At 40.3% G+C, this 24,873-nt stretch overlaps 1 protein-coding gene across 1 annotated transcript in view; it reads right to left on the bottom strand.

The window, feature by feature from the left end:
- Positions 1 to 665: 665 nt before the first annotated feature.
- LOC126203131 (UDP-glucosyltransferase 2-like) overlaps positions 666 to 24,873 on the bottom strand; it is a 105,983-nt gene continuing 81,775 nt past the window's right edge. Inside the window, exons 3-6 of the mRNA XM_049937378.1 lie at positions 22,281 to 22,864; positions 12,496 to 12,718; positions 6,780 to 6,999; positions 666 to 1,116 (exon numbers count right to left, since the gene is read on the bottom strand). Of these exons, the coding sequence (XP_049793335.1) occupies positions 816 to 1,116; positions 6,780 to 6,999; positions 12,496 to 12,718; positions 22,281 to 22,864 (1,328 nt within the window). The 3' untranslated portion in view covers positions 666 to 815. The remainder of the gene's footprint in view (positions 1,117 to 6,779; positions 7,000 to 12,495; positions 12,719 to 22,280; positions 22,865 to 24,873) is intronic.

Here is a 24,873-nt window from a genome sequence, read left to right as displayed (position 1 = left end):
CTTACCAAATAACCCACTGACGAAACACACCGCTCTTCTTTGGATCTTCTCTATCTCCTCCGTCAACCCGATCTGGTACGGATACCACACTGATGAGCAATACTCAAGTATAGGTCGAACGAATATTTTGTAAGCCACCTTTTTGTTGATGGACTACATTTTCTAAGGACTCTCCCAATGAATCTCAACCTGGCACCCGCCTTACCAACAATTAATTTTATATGATCATTCCACTTCAAATCGTTCCGTAGCTATACTTTCAGATATTTTATGGAAGTAACTGCTACCAGTGTTTGTTCCGCTATCATATAATCTTACAATAAAGGATCCTTCTTTCTATGTATTCGCAATACATTACATTTGTCTATGTTAAGGGTCAGTTGCCACTCCCTGCACCAAGTGCCTATCCGCTGCAGATCTTCCTGCATTTCGCTACAATTTTCCAATGGTGCAACTTCTCTGTATACTACAGCATAATCCACGAAAAGCCGCATGGAACTTCTGATACTATCACATTGAGGTTTACCAGTTAGCCTTAATCAGATGTTTTCTTTGAGAATTAATAATAAACATGTTTCATAATGTTGGTCTCTCTGTGTTATAATCAACCACAAGATCACCACAAGGCTTCCTTATTTAATTTGTAAAAAGAACACACACATATATTCATATGAACAGTAAAAAATTTATTTCTCCTCCCTTACAGTATGATCCAGTAGCTTAAGTTAAACACTGTTAATAAGTAATTACTATGATTTCCTGAGATATTTTGTATAATGCATATAGCATTCTGTTTTATCAACAGAAAAAAACATTCATTCATTTTTAGTGTTTTTCTTTTTCTTTGTTACTTTGTCACTTTTCCGGAAGAAGGTCCTTATTAATAATTTTACTGCTATAACTACTATTACCAAAACACTTAAGGCGCACAGCAGGACGAAGGCGATGACATCCAGCAGCAGGTACTGGTACCAGGCGAGGTCCAGTGCCGCCGACCTCAGGTGGTAGGCCCCCCTGTGACGTAGGACGTACTCTACCCAGTACACAGCCCTGTCCAGGGGTTTCTCTGGCCGGTCGTGGAACAGCTGCGAATACTTCCTCGCATTCTGCATATAGCTGTAACATTACAAAACATCCAAATAAAGCAGCTCTGTATTAGAATAGAGATTAATAGCATGAAGAAAGAAAAACAGTCTCGATTGCAGCGTTAAAATTTTTTACTGTTTCCCAATGACTCTTTTCACCTTTATCTAGGCACCTTTGGACTGGTTGACATTTGGAAGCGGTAAGTAAATGTGATGTCTCACATAAAATATCCCAGGAGGTAAATGCCCCTTGTTAAAGTTTTAAAAACACTGTGTGGTGTCCGTATTACAGCATACAGTGCAGTCCAATGCAAACCAAATGGATCAGGCCTACAGTAAAGCTTTACCTCACAAACATGCCACAAGAGTTGTGCATATTCTGGTTGCACACATCACACACGACATGCACTATACCTCCAGCACATTTATGATTTAGAGCTTTACTGTAGCCACAATCCCATTCAGTGTGCATTGGACTGTATCACATGCCGTAATAATGACACCACACAATGTTTTTAAAAGCTTTGACAAGAGGCTGCTGCTGGGGTATTTTATGAGCAGTATCACATTTACTCATTGCTGCCAAATATCAGCCAATCTGAAGATGCCTAAATGAATGTGAAACACGTCACTGGGATATAATAAAAAACTTTAACATCGCAACCAACACTGCTTGTTTCTTCATATCTCACATACTGGCTACTGTACCAACCCCGTTACGCACTGGGAAAAGTTTTAGAAATGAATATAATTCACGAGTAGCATTTGTGTTTGGTAATGTGCATCAATACGTACCTGCAAAAGGAAACAGAGATTTGGATTTCACTATTTGATGTTCCATAGGACTGTCTGTAATTGTCATCACACCTATTTTTTTCAGCAAAATATGCAGACTGTGCTTGTAGCTTTCCAGATTCAGCAGCAACAGTGCAAAACCAAATTCAACAGTCATGAAATAAAAGCCTCAGCTTTGGAGTAGGCAGCCGCCCTCCACCCACCAGCCAGATGATCAGCAAGTTCATTACGCGAAACTCCTTCATGGCCACAATTCCAGAGGAAATCAACTGAACAAGCAGCATCACCAAGAAGGTTGTGGATGGCAGAGAGCAAGGAGTGGCAGGAAAAACTGAGCAATAGCCTGAAGGCTGCTCATTGAGTCCGTTCATAATGAAACCTGGGTGAGTGAGGACCATTTAATGCAGCAAAGGACCTGATAGACGCCCCTCAATTCCACAGTCAACACCCCCACATGCCAAGCAAGAGACGGTGTTCTGGGCCAACAGAAGACATGAAAGCATATCCCATGTGATCGGTGGATTTAGAGCCATTGGTGTAAGGCATCCTGAAACTCCGAGGCTTTTGAGTCATGGGAGACATCCACCTGAATCCGGCCCAAAGGAATGCTTGGGAGAGAATTTGGGGAAGAGGGCAAGGAGGGTAGATGGAAGTTATGGTGAAGAGAAGCAAGCTGGAGCCCAACCAATAAACCCATCCAAGAGTGGTCAGTGGGCAGGTGATGGCCCAAAGCCATGAAAAGAATAGAATAGGAAGGGTGAACAAGGGAGCAGCAGACAGTATTGGCATAGGAAACCAGGAGTTGGGACTGCTGATCTGAAAGGGGAGGAATCCCAGTGTCAAACAGGGCTAGTGTGGAAGAGACCAGTTGCTGAACTGATACCACGATGGTGAACAGGTTCCAAGAGGAGCTGTGTGGAAGGGACAGCTGATCTATAAACTTGACAACCATGGTTCAGATGAGACAGATATAATGCCCAGTTGAGGTGAAAAAGTGTAATATGAACATTGGTTTGCCTGTTTTAATTGATGTTTTGAAAGGTCAAATTGTGTTTCGAGGAGGTCGTTTTCATTTTACTTTTTCTCTTAGTGACAATCCTGTAGGTCAATGTTGGTTGACTGTTGCTCTGATACGTATTGATACTACCATCAAAAGTCTTGCTACATCATTGGAGCAGATACCTCCTGGTGAGCTCTCGCGTGAGTGCTCTCCAGCCAGCTGTAAATTTTTCCCAGTCCGTGATCTTGGATTACATGTCAGCTCTAAGTAGCGTGTTTCAAGTAGCTGGCGCACAGTCGGCAGCATGCCTCATCACAGGATACATCGTGCCTTCCGATGGAGGCCTACAGTTTACAAGTCTATTTTGGATGTGGATACTGAATATAATATGAACATTAGTTTGTCTGTTTCAATTGATGTTTTGCAAGGTCAGACTGTGTTTTGAGGAGGTCGTTTTGATTTTACTTTTTCTGGTACTGACAATCCTGTGGGTCAATGTTGTGGAAGCCGGTGCACTTCAGACTCTTACTACTAACTGCCCCAGGACAAAGATTTACCTCTAACAACTTGTAGCAAAGAAAATACTATCGTATATTGATCTATTTGTGTAAAATCATCTTCGAAACATACATTTCAAAAATAAAGTACGAATAATTGTTCATCATTGCTTTGCTTTTTAAGAACTCTAATCATTATCATGATTACATTAAGGGTTATATATACTGACTTTATACTTTCTTGTATAGTTGTATGGTAGGGGATTCTAGGTGTCGGCTATAAATAGCGTGTTTCTGGTAGCTAACCACAGCAAGGGCTGCCTAACATGCCAGCTGTTGCCAGGAGCTCTGATGTTTCAAGAAGATAAGCAACCACTCCTAGGTACAGGTGAGGAGGCAACAGCTCAGTTATCAGAAGTGTGATCCCTTTGTCGTCAGGGGGCTCAGCCAGACAGGTACATAACAGGCCCACCACATGGATCAGCTATATGTGCTGGTGACTTAGTGGGGGCAGAGGGGGGGCCATATCAGCGAAGGAAACGAGAAAGGAAGGGGGAAGAGGTATCCATGTCATAAATGCTAGGAAGGGAGTTCTTTCCAAATGGTTCACACTATGGAGAGAAAATTTAGAAGAGGAGGTCAAAACCCAAAGGGAGACCAAAAATGCTAGTAAGGAAGGACGAAAAAGAAAAGGCAAGGGGAACAAAATCACAAGGAATACAGGAAAACAGGTGGATAACCTGGTTGACATAAGGAAGAACACCAAAAGAAGGGAAGTAGGATACATCAGGGAAGGAGAAAGGATGGGGAGGAAGGAGTATGGGGATGGAAATGCTGCCCGGGAAGGAATAACGGGTTGCAATAGCTGGGCGGCCCTGTGGGCATCACCCACAAACTCAAAAATGGACCGTGAGGCTCCTACAGACTTCTGAAGTGATAAACTTGCTGCAGAGGGCAGTACATAATCAGCCAACTTACGATGCCCACAGAGCCTCCATAGACTCGTTGAAACAAGTATGTTATGAGATGGTATGAATGAAGTGCATTCTTCACAATCTAATTCTAAACACACTGATATGGTCTGTCAAAATTGTTCAACTAGTCAACAAATCATTCAAAGACCATTATAGTGATAAACAACATGAAAAAGTGTTGTTATAGAGGGAGGTGGAAACACTGTGATCTTCTGTCAGCATTTACCATTGGAAACCTTTAAAAACTATAGACCAGTTAAAAGTGTCCCATGTTCTTAAAGGAACCAGTACTGGCCCAAACCAGAAAAAAAAGAGACTGCAAATCTAAAGTGAAATGACTGAATCAAACAAAAAGTTGGAAAAGCAGATGCCAGGCTCATTTCATATGAAGTATCTAAAGGAAATTTGTTTCATCCATCAAAGAAGTTACTTAGAAAACACTTATTTGATCTATTCTTGAGCACTGCTCATTAGCCTGGAGATTTACCACATTGGCTTATATAAAAATACACAAACTGCTAAAAAGAGTGGCATGTTTGATCATGGGATCCTTTAACTGTCATGACAGCATTAGGGACTCAAAGTCCACTGGCAGATGCTACAAGAGGTGGTGTGGCTCACACAGAGGGTTAATGTTTAAATTTTGAGGTGGTATATCACTTCCTTTTGCATACATGTTGTGATATGACCATAAGGATAAAACAGGAGAAGCTAGGTCTCATATGGAGCTTTACCGACAACCATTCTTCCCACACTAATCTTGAATGGAACAGGAAAAGAGGGTTGGGCATGGTAGAAGACAGTTTTACCAGAAATACACTCTCGTCCCACACCATAAGATTGCTTGTGGAGTATAGATGTACCAGTTTTAACCACTAATGTGTCACTTTCAGACTATTCAATTGTAATAAATAGTGCCAAAAACTAAGCATTTTTGATAGATCTTCAAAACGCCTTTCGCTTGAAATGGTGTATTTCTATGGTGGTACACTACCCCATACCACTAAATACGGAAATGAAGCTTTAGAAATTTGTATTCCAACAAGGCATCAGCTTGGTTTGGCCTGTGACATAGAAAAGTGATCTTTTGTCACATTTTGCCACATGTTGAGAAGATACAACATGCCTAATGATGTTGTCCATGGTTCTATACATCTGCGATGTGAAATTCTATGTTCGACTGTGTGAAATGTGTGGAATGTGTGGAATTACTAGCATGTTCAGTAAGTTACTGGTTTTGTGTGGAGGTCAGTTGAAGAGCTGCAGTTTCATCCCAGTAGAAACATTCTAGTAATTCCACACATGTCACACAATCAAGCAACGTGTGGAGCTTGGGTGAATAAACAAACCGAGCTAATGCTCAAGAGATACAAAACTGTGTATTTATACTAACGAGCACTGAAGCCATCTGGCTTGTGGACAGTCTCATACAATCTGAACATTAACAGACCAATGCCTCATCAACTTGTGTTTTGTTTCTTGATATTACATTCAATAATAAAAGCATACAAAACTTATTTAGCTAACATTATCTGAAAATAAAATATTTTTTTGTGCATTAGAATAGTGTCATCTGTTGTTCACACCTGTTTGGAAGACAATTGGAAGTTTACATTGCTCATTGTGCAAGACTCACAAGGCCATTTGGTAAACAGGTGTGATAGTGACTTAAGTACAGGATAACAGCACAGTCAAAGTGATAAGAGAATATTACCAAAATAAAAAATAAAAAAAATAAAATAAATTCTTTACGTAAAACTTGCTCCACAGCTTTATTTCAAGAAATCATATTACCATAAGCTGCTTCTCATGAATAGTGCAGTATTGCATTTAGTTTTGGTAGGGGGTACCACTTTGAAGCTGATGAAAAATACATTTTAATGGATACACTTTAGTAGGGTAAATTAACAAGTATAATGCCATATACAAGTTAACAGCAGTCTTGCTCCAGAAAATTTACATCAAAGCCTTCTGCACTGCTGATATGTGCTCTCACCATCGCGTCAACTAACTTACTGATGTAGGTCATAGAACTGTGACAGAACTGTGATTTGGAGAACATGTGACAACAGTAAAGAAGGTTTTGATGAACTGTACATTTTCTTGACCAAGTCAACTTTTAACTTGGATAGGACATTGTACGTGAAACATGCTACAAAAATGATTTTATTATGTCTTTACATCAACTTGAAAATGGAAGTTCCTAATGATAGAGATTGTCAAAGCATTATTCATTAAAAGCAGCTTATGGTGGTAATGAGAATCACCTGAAGTCATTGAATCAGCTAATCACTTAATTCATGATGGACATGGTGAATAGTACCCTCTGAAAGTGCTTTGTGAGTATCTACATTTCCTCAGTTGTTTTTAAATTTTTGAAACTGAACAAGTATACAGTACTTAATAGAAAAGATCTATGCAGAGTTACCTAGGATTTGTGAGCAGCTCATTTACAGCCCAACCAATGGACTCCTCAGTGATATTGTTCAGTGCCAGCATAATTGCGTAGCCAGCACTTTGTGCCCTCAGGAGGTTGGACTCCTGGTCACCAAATATTGGAAACCCAAGAAGTGGAACTCCGGAATACAGTGCCTCCTGCATACTCATCACTCCCCCATGGGTGATGAAGAGCTTTAAATTCTTGTGAGCTGTGAAAGAAAAAAAGAAAATAAGCACATAGAACTTTGTACATTTGAGGCATCAAATATTTCCATGCAATGTCTGTTCTGGTGATGTAATGTACTTCCAGTTGTAGTAAACGTATTGAGTTAGCAGAGAGAGAGAGAGAGAGAGAGAGAGAGAGAGAGAGAGAGAGAGAGAGAGAGAGAGAGAGAGAGAGCACAAGACAAAAGATATCAGTGTTTCAGTTTCCACAGTGAATTTAAGTTTTGGCATACATTATTTATCTGCCTGTCTAAACTGCTTATGTATTCTTGTGGTTCATTTGTGAGACATAAGATGTTTTCACGTATCTGTACCATATCAAGCCACCCACATTCACAGATAATGGCAGCCGTCAGACACATAGTATACAGCAGGGGTGGCCAACCCACATGGTGCTGATTTTTGGCCCATAGAGCTGTTGTTTCATATGAACAAAAAATTTAACTTATTTCATGTAAAACCCCAAAAGAGAATTCCAGGAAGCATCATTGGTATCACCTCTTATACCAATAAGAATATATCAGTTAATTGACTCAACTATCATTAGATTTTCTTCTCAATTTTTGTTTGAAAAAATTCAAAAAGTTGGATTTATTTTGAGATGTCCACATGTCTTCTTGAAGATACACAGCCCATCTTGGCAAAATGCAGCCAGCTAACAGCAAGAGTACACATGAATTGCAAAGCAGGATACGTCTGTCACACTGCGCAAGTGAGTCGAACGTCAGACACAGCAAATATATTCACTGCAAACTTGCAATGCTACCAGCTGCAAATCTACATACCTCTGCTTGTATACATGGTGAACATTCTATCACAGTTGAACTTCCATCTGAGGTAAGTAAAGCCAGATTTTTTTCAATTAATCTCTGATGCTCACTTTAATTTTAGTAGGCTTGCCTTTATTTTATGCATTCAGTTAACGCTGATTAGTTATGGCAACCGATATTAGTACTAGTTTTTTGTCTCAGTACTAATTTTTAAATTTAAAATAAATAAATACTTAATTGTAATAAAATATTTCACTGGTGACATGTAAGTGTTCCACATTAAAAACATAGAAAAAATACCTCTTACTGCAGTTTCATCCACCCACCATATTCAGCAACTAATAATGCTACTGAATTTAAATTTGAAATAGTTTTAAGAAACGTTCATACCAAAAGAAGTCTAAATGTGGGTCAGAATTTTGAAGTAAGGCTGCTAGGTCAAGTGAAGCATCTTGTGGAAGAAACTCAGTTGCACATTCTAAAATAGTTTCCCATTTCCTTTGAATTCTCAGTTACTTATTAATGGTAAAAACATGTTGTGTCTCTCTCTCAGGTCAAGAAGAAAACTTGGAATGGAGTCTGCTACTAAGGACATTGAATTTTTTATTTTTTATTTTTTTTTGGTGGAGTTTTGTTTTAAACTAATATGCTTGCTACGTCGTCGTCGTCTTGTGACACCAAATGGCATTATGAGACTAAACATGCAGCTATGTTTTGTAAGTACAGAGGACTATTTCGGCAAAACCAGGGAAACAACTTAAAAAGAAAACTTTCTAGTCAACAAGAGAGAATTCAGAGTCAGTATGCCATGTAAAAGTGAGTTATGCATTAGCTATGATACTGCCAAAAAAATGAAAACATGCTTGGAGAACATCACTGAAATTTTGTGTCCGGAAAAGAGAAATGATTTTTCAAAAATGAACCTGTCTTGTCAATTATTAATGGACACATGGAAAATACTGGTTGGCTGGTTGATTGGTTGGTTGGTTGTTGGTTTTAAAGAGACCGAGGTCATCAATCCCTTCATCCTATACATATCGAACCAGGAATAATCCTCACAAGAAGGATACAGAAGACAAAGACTGGGGAGCCCAACTGTAAGCAAGATACAATGAGACAGAGGGGACGAGGGGAATGAGCGAGGATAAGGCAGGTGACCTACTCTGTCCAGAACACAGTTGGAGGTCCCTGGAGATCGTATGCCATTGTAGACACACTTCCTGCTTCCCACTAGCACCACCTCACAGTCTGTTACCCCCAAGAAAAGGAGCAGCACAGACAACATGATAAAATGGCAAACATAAAAGAACAAAGAGAATAAAAAGGTCCAAGGGTAGAAGCCAGGCCAGACTGTTGAGCGAGGACAGCAGTTGTACAGCTGGGCGAGAGTAGGAGAGGGGTACCCCTCAAACCCCTCATGCAGTCAACGAGGTCAAAGTGCCCCACCTTACACAAATGAGTAGAAACCACATTTGTGGGTGAGATGTAAAACCAGGTCAGCCACTTGCTGTCATCTGCTAGCACCAGAGGCAGTGTGTCAGAGGTTAAGAGATCACCAAAAAGCGAAATTTGGGCAGTCTAGTAGGATGTGGGCCAATGTCATGTGGGCACCACGTTCATGGGTCCTCACATCACAGAAGGTGGTAGTGCATCAGCCAAGTGTGGCCACTGCAAGCCGACAAAGGACAGTGGATTCCCTGTGAGAAACATGAAGGGGAAAAATGTCATGGGGATGTGATCTCCTTTATTGTCCTCAGTTTAATTGGGGCATCCAGGGTGAACCATTCTCAGTTCCAGACATCCAACAACTGATGGCATGGAGTTGACCGAAGGTCCAGTTCTGGGAGACCCCTCCCCATTTCCAAATTCATTGTCCTGGCAGCCATCTTTGCCAAGTTGTAGGAATGTTCATTCTCTGAGATCCCAAGATGTCCAGGGGTCCAAACAGAGATGGCTGGCCATTCAGCTTGATGGAGGTCAGAAAGAAGATCATGGATAGTCTTGACTAATGGATGATGAGGGTAGCACTGGTCTATAGCCCAAAGGCTGCTCAGAGATTTGCTGCATCTTAGAAGCACCCTACCAGCACAAGAATGAGCATGGCTAAGGCCTTGTTTGATGGCCACCAATTCAGCAGTGAAGATGCTGCATCCATTCATCAAGGAGTGTAGTTCACTGCACCTTTCATGTGTGTATGCAAAACTGGTTCATCCGTAGATCATTGAGCCATCAGTGCATACCATTATCAGACCTGGAAATGTATCGAGAACAGCAATGAACGGGTGGTGAAACACCATTGGGGTCAACTGAACCTTTAGGTCCAAAGGATTAATCTAGACAGATCTGAGGTCAGGGTGCACATGTGATTGCTCCCTGATAAAAGGTGAGAGTGGGGGAACTTCTATAGCTACATCTACACCTACACATACATTGATACTCCACAAATCAAACTTAACTGCCTGGCAGAGGGTACATCGAACCACCTTCACAATAATTCTCTACTATTCTACTCTCAAACAGCTCCCAGAAAAAAGGAAGTCTTCATAGGAGTATTCCTTCTGTCCTTTCCAGCCTGCTGATTGTGTAACAGGTGACTTCACCCCATGAGGCGAAAGTTTGGTGGATTGTTGCACAACTGGAGGATGAGACTGATTGCTACGATGACACTGGGTGACCATGGTGCTGAATTTGAGGTCGCACGTCTGCACAGCCATGTCCTTCATGGAGCGAGATGTAGCAAGAACAGTACCGTAAGTGCTGGATGGTAGAACGCAGGGTTTTTGACTATCCAATAACTTGCGAGTGACCAGGTAAGACACTTTTTACTTCACCTGGATCTCCTGGACAGCTCACTCTTTGACATACAAGGGACAATCTTGGGAGGAGGTGGCACGGTCACCATTGCAGTTGATACAACGGGGAGAAGGAGGTGCACAGTCACCCTTGTGAGCATCCCTACCACAGGTTACACATTTGGCCAGGTGTCAATAGGACATTCCAGTGTGATTGTAACGATGACACTGGTAGCAGCGTATTGGGTTCAGAATGTACCGCCAGACTACGATAGCTTCATAGCCTGCTTTGATCTTTGAAGGAAGCACCACTCTATCAAAAGTGAGAAAAAGAGTACATTTGTGGGAACTAAGGATGCCTCCAACTTTTTCATCGCCGATGGACTACAATGATACCCTGATCAGAGAGGTTTGTTTGGATTTCTGCCTTGGTCAGACCATGAAGCAGCCTAGTGTAAATAGCACCACAGGAAGAATCCAGCATTCGATGGATCTCAACATGAACAGGATAGTTATGGAGGAGCAAAGCTGCAAGCAAATTGGCTTGAGAATCAGAAGTAGTCTCCAAAATCAAAGTGCTATTTCGTGAATCAGAGCAGGATTTCACAGGGCCAGCAATTGCATCATCACACTTCTGAATAATAAACGGATTTACTAAAGTGAATGACTGACTGTCTTCAGTACATGAAATCACAAGGAACTCTGGTGCAGGTGGGAGGGTCTTTGAATAATTAGCTTCATTCCATTTATGTTTGATAGATGTTGATTGTGGAGAAGATGATTGGCTCACAGTGAGAAAATCCCCCATGATTGTCATCATCTGTGATGGTGTGCTCCTTCCAACTGGGGGGCCTGTCTTAGATGGGGGACACCCACTTCAGCTGATTGTTGACATTTCAGGTGACACCTCCTGAATACCTAACAGAGGGACCAATAAGCAACTTGGGAAGGTATCAGCTCAGGCAATCACCCTTCCCTGGGACTGGCCTGTACCAGGGGGTATGTGCAGACCCTGCCTGTCAAAGAGGAGGAAGGGGAAGAGAAAAGGAATGAAGAAAGAAATGAAGAAAGAAAAGAGGAACAAAAAGCAATAGAGATATTGTTCTGATATCACATAGTGAATATGCAGAACACATTTCCAAAAACATCCCAGACATGTTCCAAAGGGAGGGAAAAAGAATAGCAAGAGGATAGACATGCAGCAGGAAGGGAAAAGATGCTGCAAATGCTGGGTCCCTGTGGCAGCCAAACACTAACCTGCCACAGAGCGAACGGCCCCTTCACACAGGAGGGGGTTAAATAGGCAGCTATAAAACTCTGACAATATATCCATGAAAATGAAATGTATTGTAGATAGACGTGATCTCAAATGTCAGCTAACGATGTTTCTCCTTAACAACTCCTTCCATACCACAGAGGAATTCTTGAGTAGAAGTAATTAGTAATTTTTACAGAAAACATCTGTAAAGGAAAGCATATTACCACGTTTTTATGATATATTTTTGTTGACCTATTCCACATCATAATCTTTATCATGAATGTGATCTCTGGAGCTACTAAGGGTGTAACTAAATAAGTAACTAATTGATTGTGACCACCATTCGAGTGGTGTTTCATTCTCTTCCAGCACCAGAAAGGTTGAGGAAAATGTGGGTCCAGAGCTGTATCTAATGGAAGTAGAAGATCTCTGAATGAATAATGAGCATGCACAATGAGAAAGGATATTAAGGGAAATGGCAGCAGATCAGAACAAAAGATATGATGAAGATACGGGAGTATAGCACTGTTGAATGAGCAGGCCCGCTCTTGGTGAGGAACTGACGTCTTATTAATTTGTGAATAAAATTTAGGGTGATCCGTTATGGAAACTAATGAACATACAGATTAAAATTTACAATTAAACGGTATTCATACTTACCAAGTATGTCGCTTTGTGGAAACCATTTTCCAATCCTCACATTAGCTGGCTGGTTTGGCAGTGAGTCCTTCTCATACTTCCAGAGCACCTTCTGCTTCAGCCTGGAGAATACACTGAGAAAGGCACTCTGCATGTCTTTTGGAAGGTTGGCACTTTTGATGCCACTGCCCATGCTGAAGAATACCACACCATTTGTCGCACCATCCATGAATGTTTGCAGATCCTACAAAAAATGTTTTATTAATTGATAAATGCGTAAACCTAGACTATGACTGTTGATTACCACTAGAACAGTCTTAGGAAGTATCATAGAGGATGTAGTAACAAATCTCAGTCAAGTATTGAATCATTTGAAAGGTTGATGATGTTTATCTTCAAATAAAGGGTAGCCTGTGTAACAACTGTGGTGGATCGAACTTGGCACTTTTATTGAAAGTTCATGCTGCAAGGTTTACAACTGCAAGAAAGCAATATAAGCCCACTTATGTTGGCAAGTATTTACAGGTCGCCAATAATCAATACCTGGCATGCACAATGGGCATTTCCAAAACGTTATTCTGCACAGCCAAGCAAATTAACTTCTGACAGTTTTACCAAAAATGTACAGAATAATCAATATGCAGGGAAAAGCATAATTAATACTGTAAGGTTACTACTATACAGCTGAATAGCTATCACTGTTCATGGTTCACCCTCCGAGTTGAAGGCTGCCTATTTAACATTTTCAGGTGCAACAAAAATTTTATTTTCAATATTTTGCCTTATTACTGGCTGAATTTAAAAATGTAAATTGCTGCCATAGCTTACTTGTTAAGAGGGACAATCTTATGTTACAGGTTTAATACAATAAGACAAGTACCACAGTCAAAAACTTGTGTGTGTCTTGAGGCACCACAGTTGATGACATGCAAATACCTGGACTTTATTCTTCCAGTATTTCGGAATGCAAGCACTTAGTAGCTTGCAGCTAACTAATAGTATGTGTAATGAATGAGTCTCATCAGCTGTCCAGTGATTGTGGCAGTATGCAGCAGAGAATATATCATGAACAATTGCACCTTTACAAGCCTGAAGGTGCATGTTTTTCTCTGTCTAAATATGACAGGAGACAAGACCTGTGTGCACAATCCTGAACCAATGAATAATTGACAGTTCATAGAGTGAATGCACCAATAGCCTGTGGTCCAGAATAAAATCCATCACACACATCTGTTTGTAAAACCCTACTGACAATATTTTATGATGTGAAGGGCACTTTCGGCAAGAAAGTTCAAATTGTGATTAGCACTAACGACAGCAATCTATGGTACACACTACCAAACTGCAGGTAAAATTTTCAACTTGGGATCTCCTGCTATACCACACTACAGTCCTCATTAGATGCGGACATGAGGGGAACCATGTCCTCATCCAGGCTGCTGGTTTTACAAGGTGCAGTCCTATGAGGGGGAGGAGGGCGGGGTGTTATGCCCTTGCCTTCCTCCCACCTTTAACCAATTACCAAACCAGTTATATGTGGATCTAAATGTGCAGGTAGCAAGGAAAAAATACAGGAGACACAAGGGTAACTTGCATAGAAACTGGACTGCAGTGAAAAGAGTTGATGGGCATGAAAGGGAAGCAGTAGTTGAGAACAGAGTGGGACTGGGTTGTAACCCACACCTGATGTAAATAAATCTGTAAATTGGGCAAGCAGTACAAGAAACCAAAGCGAAATTTTAAAAGAAAACTTTGAGGTTTGCACATGACACTGTAACTCCACCTTTGACATCAAAGGACTTGGAAAATCAGTTGTACATCATATGGGCTGACCCACACGAAATACTGGATTTTCAATTGGTCACACTGCTAAGATGTAGATGTGTGTTCGCCAACTACCATATCTAATTGGAGCCACATAGTATGCCATTCATTTCAGTATGGTTCATTGTCCAGTGTAGGTGCCTACTGCAGCAGTGGAGGAATTCTGTAATGTGAAGAGCATTGCAGCTGTCCAAAGTGCAATGCCCCATGGTAGAGACTGCCATTTCCATGTTCCAGGCAGAAGAACGATATCCAACTGGATAAATCATGCCATGAGACAAATTCTGTAATGTACATAAAGGGATCTGAAATGATGTCTCTAATGACAGAAAATATTTGACAAGCTCATGCAGTTCTGCAACAAAGCCCACACTCATCAGACCATCGCCATTCCAGAACATTAAAAATTCCTCAGACATCTTTATTGTCGAGTAGGATCTAAAGTTTCATCCTTATAAGCTGCAAGTAATTCAGTAATTACAGCTGTGAAAAAGTGAGTAGGCATAATTTCTGCTCAACTTTAGTGTACAGAATTGACCTGAATGATTCATTTCTGACAACTCTTGCGCTATTAAGAACTCTAATAGCCAGTATTGATGTTCCACATCAATATTTATTTAAAGCTATCTGCTTTCTAGGTCACTGTCAGATAACTTATTACTAAACAGATAATTCACACAACATCGGTGAGAGTTCACAGCTGCATAAAAATCTTTTTTCAGAGATATGTGACATTTTATGACTATATATCAATATGAAAATACAAGCAGGATATAATTCACAAAGAAGCTCTGTACAAATAAATTTTATACTGCTTTATACTCAAGGTTAAAATTACATGAATGTATAAGCAAAAAGCATTGCCTAATTGGGTAATGGTGCAGACAACTGTATTATATGGACTACCTGGCGATTGGGGTAAATAGGCTGGTGGAAAAAATTAAAAGAGGGAGAAGTGGGGAAGGGGGAGGGCCAGAGGGGAGAAAGCACTGGTATGGAATGATGTTGGTGTGGCACAGTTTTAACAAGCATATTACCAAATGGCGACAAAAGTATTAGATGCCCATTGCTACTTTAGTAAGGGTGTACAATGAAACTGTGTTTGGTCATCAAGGACCAGGTCACGATTCTTTGGTTGGTATTTATTAATAGGTAGAATTTGAGTACTGTCAGTTTGATACCTTTAGTTAATGTATGGGGGACTTCACATTTAATACTCTTATCACATGAATGACTTTCATTCAGAGAGTGTCCAGCAAAGGCAGACTCATTCTTCTTCAATCTCCAACTCCTTTCTTACTCAGCCCATCTAGTAAGTTATAGACTCCTTTCCCCCTCTGCCCCTTTACCCTTTCCAGCCTGTTAATAACATTCACCAGATTGTCCACATAACAGTGTTCAGTGCCATTACTCACTTATACTGTGTTTCTTGCTTATACATTCATATACTTTTAACCTTTAAGTATAAGGTAATTTAAGATTTATTTGTTCTGACCTTTGTTTGAATTACATTATGCTTGTTTTTGTATTAATACACAGCTGTAAAATATCACATATCTTTGAAATAATTTTTTTACAGCTATATGAACTCTTTCTGATGATGTGTTGACTATCCATTTAGTATTAAGTTATCTGAGAGTGGCCTAGAAAGCTGAAAGCCAGTTAATAATGAACCATTAAATAAATATTATTGCAGAACATCATTACTAGGTATTCAAGTTTTTAATATGTCAATGTTCCTCCACGTACCAACAGAATATTCCATAAATAAAAAATCTTGTGATGTCTGATGGGGAAAACTTTCATTTGTATAAACAAAACTTCCTATATTACTCTGGCACAAAACTGCAGTTTAATCATGGAAAGGTCCATGGTATCCCAAAGGTCATAGTCTGTTGTACTACTAGAATCCATGTCCATTATGAGGTCATGATTAACAATTTCTTCATTCCACAACTGCTGTAACATTGAAATCCAAACGGGGTATGGTTTCTATAAGATGGGTCTGCAGTCTGCAGCCCGTAACTCAGAGACTACACTGAAGTGCCTCTTCCCATATCGATTACTCTCAAGATGTGGTTGTGTCCTATGGCTGGCGAGATCACCTGACCTTTCAGCCCATGATATTTTCAGAGGTCATCTCAAGAACATAAGAATACTACAATGGATAAAAACATCATACTCCATATTCCAAGGGGGGGGGGGGGGGTCAAGTGCCAATGTAAGATGTTGGACCATCAATGTATAAAAAGTTATCATAATCTTTTTTTTTGTTCAACCTGAATTCTCTCTCAACAACTTTTTGGAATGATCTTTGACACTCCTTGACCCAGTTTTTCATGCACTTTTCTTTCTGTTGCGGCAAAGTTGAACAATTATCACAGTAGCAGTGCCTTTATAGCATCGTCCCAAAGCACAATATTATTGTGCAGTATTATTGACCGTCTAGGGACCACTTCCCGAATCTTGTTCTTCAACCCGTGTGTGGAATGATGACCTCTCCATATTCCTGTGCCGTGTTGATACTCCTAAAGAGCAGCAGCACTACTGCTGCTGCTGATTTATCAAAACAGCTCTATGAGCAAAGCCTTGCTCACTTTGTGCAGATCCATGCTGACTAAGTGCAATGCACACAATGGTGGTGAAACTCTTAGGACTTCCGGTAACATGACCTTGGTTCACTGCCAGGCCACATGGAGCACTATAAGTTTATCAGTACAGTATCTTGCTTTTTTATTGTCTGTTTTTTTTCGTCTTTAATGTTTTTTTATCTCTCAGTTAACTGAAGTTGGTTCCATCACATTGTGCTTCCAATTATGGCTTACGTCTACTGCGCTCTTTGAGCTGTATTGTAAATGTGTTGCCCATATTTTGATTGTGTTCTGCTCACATCAAGAATTTTATTCACCATAGATAATTTTACAAAGATGTAGAAGTACATACATAATAACAATAAAATAAACTAGTGTCAATACGTTACAGTATACATTTTAAGCATGACAGTGTACCAAATTACACCAGGATAGTTTCTAAAAGATAATGCAATAAGCTATACTATAATTTAATATAGTATGTGTATTATAGTAGACCCTGTATATAGAGTATTGTATACACTATGCAATTACATGCGACTAACACAGCACACAATAGTATGTTTAACAGAAAACTTTTAAATGCAAATATCCTGCTCAGGCATTTCAAACAATTCTTTAATGTCATAAAATGAATGATCCAACAGCCAGCTGTAACACTTATTTTAAAAAAATTATATCCATAGACTGAACATGAATTGACAGTTTATAGAACATTTTGAGTGGGTTTACTTTGTGGGAATTTCCTGTTCTTGCTAATCTGTGGTGTGGTATGTCTAAATTACCCTTAGCTCTGGTGCTGTGTTCATGTATTTCCCCTCTGGCAATAAATTCTGAATAGTATTTTTAATATAGAGTACAGACACACAAATGTATAAATTTATAATTTTGAGCATTCCGAGTCTGGAAAAAAGGGGAAAGTGCTCCCTATGACCTCTTTTACTTTTTTTGTAATTTCAAGATGTTCTTGATGTGAGGGGAGTGTCCCCATATAATCAGACCACATGAAGTATGTGACTGGAATAGCCCAAACTATGTCACCCTAAGGTACGCTAAGCTCACTACCTCCCTTAGTTACGAGATAAGGTATGCCAGCCGGGATATTTTTTCACATACGTGATTGACATGTTCCTCCCAATAGAATTTTGAGTCAGTGTAAATACCTAAGAGTTTTACTGACTTATTGCCTACTTCATTTTATATTCCCATTGAAAGCTGTTGGGTTTTATCAGGATCGCTCAGGAGCTTATTGGTTGCAAACCAGTCCAGGGTCTTCTCAAGTGTTTCTTTTGTTATGCTGTTCAGGTCTGAAATGTGGTGATAAGTAGTGTTTTATCATTAGCATAACACACAACAGGGTGGGCTATGTTATTAGGTAAATCACTAATAGCTACAATGAAGCACAAGGGTCCAAGGATAGATCCTTCTGGTACACCTGTACTGATTTCCATTATGAAAGAATTAACATTTCTGACAGACAATTTTTTTTCTGTTGCTTAAATAAAAACTTATCACAGCTAAAGTGCTCCCTCTCACCCCATAAATCTCTAGTTTCTTCAGTAGTATGTTAACAGGAATGCAATTGAAAGCATTGCTTAGGTCACATAATACCAGTGATACCATGTTATTCTTTTCAAAAGCTGTTAGAATTTCAAAAGCTGTTATGATTTCCAAGATGGCCCCTGTTGTGTTTTTCACCTTGTGGAACACAAACTGATTGCTACATAGGATATTGTGTTTCTCAAAGAAGCTGCTTATTTCTGTGTGTACCAGTGTGTCAAATATCTTTTAGAATATTGGAACAATGGTGGCTGGTCTGTAGCTTTGGGGAAGAGGTTTGTCCCATTTTTTTTAAAAACTGGGACAACTTTTGATACCTTAAGTGCATCTGGAAAAACTCCAAATTACACACATTTATTGAAAATAAAAGGTAATGGTTTGATGATTGAGTGTATTGTCTTTTTAATGATGTTATTCGATAACCAATAACAGTCCATACTTTCAGAACCTGAAAATTTGGATACAGCTTTTATAACATCAGCAGGTGTGACAGCCCTCTGTTGAAATACCAGGTTAACAGGCAGTGGTGTCCCAACAAGGTCCATTGCTGATGAATTTGTTGCTTTAATACTGTTACCTATTTCTTTAACTGAGCTTAAAAAGTACTGGTCTGATTCCTCAAGTTCCAGCAGAGCTGTTTCTGTGCATTTTGGTGTATTCTTTTGTTTTATTATTTGCTATGCCGCCTTGCACTTTTATTGGGATCTCTTTCTATAGTTTTCCACAGCTTTTTTTTTTTTTTTTTTTTTTTTTTGTCAGAAGAAGTTAAGCTTTGTAGAATTTTTTTGCATTTCAGATATGACCTATGAATGTTCACACACTTCTGCTCCTTGGGTAGCGGCTTGCTTATGCATCTGGTACAGCATATGCATGTTTCCTCTAATTTCTGCTAGCTCTTCTATAAACCAGTTAAGTCTTTTTCATTTCACTTGGATATCTTTTTTTTTTAGTTGTGAGCAGGAATACCATAAGTCTGTGTACTTTTTAAAGAAGATACGAAGGTAATTTCAGCTTCCCTTTTCCCAGATTGACAATTTATATATGAAGTCCCAATCTGCACTTCTTAATCTATCAACATACATACTTATGTGCTCTTCCTTTTGCCCTCGTACTATTACTACTTTAGGTTCTTCAATTTTAACTGGTTGCCTCTTACAGTGTATGAGGAGTAACAGCTCATAATATGCAAGTCCACTTCCTGCAAGTCTGTCTGTAAAATCTTCCCTGTGGAAATTCACAACAATACTGTCTATTCAGGCATTCTTACGTGTGGTGCGGTTATTTGTTCAATAGAGGTCTAATGATCTTAGCATATTCAATAGCGTCCTTGTGAGTTTCCTGTCTGTGTATGCCATTTCTATGTTGAAATCACCACAGACACCAATTCTTGTCTTACTCTTCAATATCTTTAACTATTAATTCACATTTTTCAATAAACAAATGTACATCACCATCTGGCGATCTATACTGTCGAACTGCCACTATATTTTCATTCAATAGTTTTACACAACTAAACTCCCCATCTAAAAATGGCTCTGAGCACTATGGGACTTAACATCTGTGGTCATCAGTCCCCTAGAACTTAGATCTGCTTAAACCTAACTACCCTAAGGACATCACACACATCCATGCCCGAGGCAGGATTCGAACCTGCGACCTTAGCGGTCGCGCGGTTTCAGACTGTAGCGCCTAGAACCGCTCGGCCACCTCGGCCGGCTAAACTCCCAATCTACTTCTGAGGAGTACATAGATACATCAGTACTGTAAAATTTTATTCTTTCTTTGGAAAAATACTGGTATTGCTTGGGGAAAATGGTTCCATATTAGTTTCTGATTCATATAAAAATCAGAAGCTGCTTTCATTACATTTTGTTCTGTCGACGTGCTTTTGTTATTGCATGCGAGTACCGGCATTTGTTACTGCTTGCGAATCTGTGTGAACTGATCGATTTGAATACATTGTAAGTACGTTGCTTTTATTGTTTCCATCCATTTTCAGTTTCTTCTTACATTTAGTAGAGAACTGCGTGTTAACAGCTTTTGACAGAATTGCTATTTAATTTCATTACATTTTGTCTAAAAATGAGTATGTAATTCTGTTTAAAACGGTGTTGCTTCTTGCCAATGCGTTTACTTCGTTAGTCTTAGCGAGAAGAGCATCCTTCCCTGCAAATGCTAAAAATGTGACAGTCGTTACGCAAATGTTGCGTAAATGTTTTCACACGTCAATAAGTTTTACAAAGAACACATTTCAGGAGATGTCAACGTAGATCTCGGTGGCTTACATTAAGTGAGAGAGTGAGAGAAACAGATGCAAACAAAAATAACTTAGAGTATGAAGAATACACTTGAATGAATTTCAATGGCATACTTCACATACAGACTCTTAAGCAGTGACAAATAGATGCGAGTCCACACAGAATACCATGCGACGAAACCAGGTTCAGTTTCATATGGAACAAAAACAAATATGGTATAATTTACCCCACCCAATATTATGGACGAGAGCAAAATTTAAGCAGAATACAAGCGACATATTTACTAAGCAATTGAAAAAGTTCAATACACAAAAGAAGGTCATAATCAGGAACATAATTTTGCTTGATAACAGCTAAACGGTCAAAATGGAGTCTTGCAAACAAATACACTTCAGCACCAGACCCACCCATAAATTACAGATAATTGTCATCTAGAACTCTTATTTTGCAAAGCGAGAATACAGATTATCGCCTCCTATTGTACCGAATTCGAAGTTCACTACCAGGCCGCTTGGAGCACTCTTGTCTCTATCGTAACATGTGCCTTGCAGTTCTGATATTATGGTGTTCTGTAATGCACACTGCAGCTTTTGGTTCAAATGGCTCTGAGCACTATGGGACTCAACATCTTAGGTCATAAGTCCCCTAGAACTTAGAACTACTTAAACCTAACTAACCTAAGGACATCACACACACCCATGCCCGAGGCAGGATTCGAACCTGCGACCGTAGCAGCTTTTGGTTCAATCCTACATTACCGTATCAGTACCGGCGCCTAATGGCAAGTCATGACACTACTAACAACGCAACTCCTGCGGCGCACAATCTGAACATCATTCCTATAAAGTTGGGTACCCATAAGTTTTCCACCTATACTTACTCACGTAGCAAAAGTCCGATTATAACCATCCGTGCATAAAGCTTAGGAACGTTTTGTACATCTATTATTTCAGTATCGTATTTTAAATCCGTTAGTGCGGATAAAGAGGATGTTTAACACCACAGGCCTTTGCACCAATCTTATTTCTTTTAAGATTTTGATATAAAGCGACAGGGTGCAAGTATTGTTTTTATACATTACAGTGAACTGATAGTTTTATTAACACAGGTTACTCTGTAGCTATGACATACAAGTTTTGTACTGTAAACAGATCTTTAAAAAAAGATTTTAAGCTATGCAGACATAGGACTGGAACCCAGTTGTATTTATTCTCTCGTTTAACAGATGTGAAGAAGGGCTCCATTGGCTGAAACTGGTCACTTTGCAATTAAAACAGTGATTTACAGACAGAAAATTATCCTATTTTACGGTCTCACTTGTTTGTACCTTTGAAACGACAGCTGCATGATGAGAGATTGGTAGGTTACTATGACACCATGGAGGCGGTGCAGTGATACTTACTAGCAGCGACGAACAGTGTTTCCCTGGGGGTCATCGGCAAGTTTGTGAAGAAAGTTCTAAAAAATTAGACAATAATCATTTCTGGAAGTACCCTTGTTAAACAGTTTCTATTCACCTCCCGCTATTTTGTAGACTTAGCATGGTATTTGTCGTATACTACATGTTGCGTACCTGTGGAAGCTTCTTGGGCGGTTTGATGTGCATCCCCGCCACTTCCACAGCGTTCGGGACGAGCGGCCGCGGGTAGTCGAAGCTGAAGTGTGAGTTGAGGAGCAGGAGGGACGTGTTGCGCTCCAGGTCGGCCAGCGGCGGCATGCTGGGGTCTCTGAAGTGCTTCCGGACGATCTCGTCCAGAGCCGGGAGGTATACGTACTGACGGTGCAGCCTCAACATCAGCGAGCTGAAGGCGTTGTGAGCGCGTTCCAGGAAGTCCATGTGGCTGGTGTAGGGGAACGTCTTCTCGGGGAAGTAGGAGAGGGGGTAAGGGTTACCGACCATGTCGTTCACCCACGAGGCGCCGCCCCCGAGGGCGCTCGCCGCCACCACGGGCGTCTTGAACTTGTGCGCCAGGGCCATCAGGCAATCGTGGAAGAACGCCTCTATTATCAGCAGGTCGAACTTGTCCTCTTGCATGTTGATCAGCTTCTGGACGCCCTCGTCTTCCATCAGCTTGTGGCAGAATATCGTCCCGACGTGGAACAGTATCATGAATTCCTCGCGGGACGAAAGCGCGCCGAACTGGATAAAGTCAAAATCTGAAAAGTAAAGAGCTCCAGTAACGCTTTCGTACATTAATCTCACCAAAATAACGCAGTTGTTTTCAACATTTTGATTAACACATTGAACCTCACACTGAAGCCTCAGTGTTTCTGATTTTATAATTTCCACTTCCAGCTCGTTGGAGAGCTCGATTCCTCTGAACCAAATCACAGGCATCTAATAATGGGGCAGAGGGGTTTGGGTCAAATGGCTCTGATCACTATGCGACTTAACTTCTGAGGTCATCAGTCGCCTAGAACTTAAAACTAATTAAACCTAACTAACCTAAGGACATCACACATATCCGTGCCCGAGGCAGCATTCGAACCTGCAACTGTAGCGGTCGCTCGGTTCCAGACTGTAGCGCCTAGAACCGGCCGGCCAGAGAGGTTTCCAGCTAGGAATATTTGGAAGAGAATTACCAACTCCGAAATTTACCATATAACGAAATCAGGTCTCTCTAACACCTTGGTCAGAATTGGCCAATTATTTTTTTCATTCTCTAGGGAGAGCAGTCTCTTGGGGGTAACGACCCAAAGTAGACTCTTGGGCTTTTCAGCCGAATACTGAACGAAGAGGTGGTGAGAGTGCGACATTTAAAATTTGGAATATTTGGAAGGAAATATCCAGTTATGACATTTGCTTTTCAACCAAGGGAGACCTTCCAAAAACCTTGTCCACAGCTGGGGGTTGGACTGTTTCTAATGTTGGTTGGTTCGTCTGACGGGAGCGAACCAAACAGCGAGGTCATTGGTCCAATCAGATTAGGGAAGAAAATCGGCTGTGCCCTTCCAGATGAACATTTGCCTGAAGTGATTTAGGGAAATTGCAGAATGCCAGACGTAGGTTTGAACCGTCGTCCTCCCGAATGTTAATTTTGAATGTAATTCTGGGGCAATATATTCGAGGCAAAAATTGAAAGTCTAGAGCAGGATGTGTAAGTGTATTTGTTTATGAGTGACGGAGCAAAGAGGATGAGATACTGCACATGTGTAGTGCGTTGATCATGGTCGACCCACTAGATGAAACCAATTTTTATTTTATTTTCGGGACAATAAATCCCAGACAAAATTAAGAAAGACCTAATACTTCTTTGCAATTGTACACATCACATTCGATACCTAGGTACCTCGCCTCTCTAATAGCCAAACGCCAATTTAACCACAGCTTTTTCCATAAACATCTTCTCAGTTTGCACACTGTAGAGGCACCTTTCTGCTCTTGTCGAGAAGAAGAAGACGCAATTATCTTTTCTTTGGCTGCCCCCAGAGTACGTGGAAGTACGAGTACTACAATCCTTATACAAAATGTTGTCACACTTGCTCATCCGCTGCCAACCTCCATGACAGCTTTGTTAGCAACACAGGATCACAGACTGTTCAATATGATGCACAGATTCACTCTTGCCTCAACTACCCGCATCTAAGAGCAACATATCATAGACAGTGGTCTGTACAAATGTGTTCTACAGAATTTCATTTTACAATAGATATCCAAGGCCCCGGGAGTAGACAACATTCCATTAGAACTACTGATGGCCTTGGGAGAGCCAGTCATGACAAAACTCTACCATCTGGTGAGCAAGATGTATGAGACAGGCGAAATACCCACAGACTTCAAGAAGAATATAATAATTCCAATTACAAAGAAAGCAGGTGTTGACAGATGTGAAAATTACCGAACTATCAGTTTAATAAGTCACAGCTGCAAAATACTAACACGAATTCTTTACAGACGAATGGAAAAACTGGTAGAAGCGGACCTCGGGGAAGATCAGTTTGGATTCCGTAGAAATGTTGGAACACGTGAGGCAATACTAACCTTACGACTTATCTTAGAAGAAAGATTAAGGAAAGGCAAACCTACGTTTCTAGCATTTGTAGACTTAGAGAAAGCTTTTGACAACGTTAACTGGAATACTCTCTTTCAAATTCTGAAGTTTACAGGGGTAAAATACATGGAGCGAAAGGCTATTTACAATTTGTACAGAAACCAGATGGCAGTT

The sequence above is a fragment of the Schistocerca nitens genome, chromosome 9, assembly GCF_023898315.1.
Source record: "Schistocerca nitens isolate TAMUIC-IGC-003100 chromosome 9, iqSchNite1.1, whole genome shotgun sequence".
NCBI lineage: Eukaryota > Metazoa > Arthropoda > Insecta > Orthoptera > Acrididae > Schistocerca > Schistocerca nitens.
Note: the sequence above shows the minus strand (reverse complement) of the source record. Positions and strands in the feature narration are given on the sequence as shown.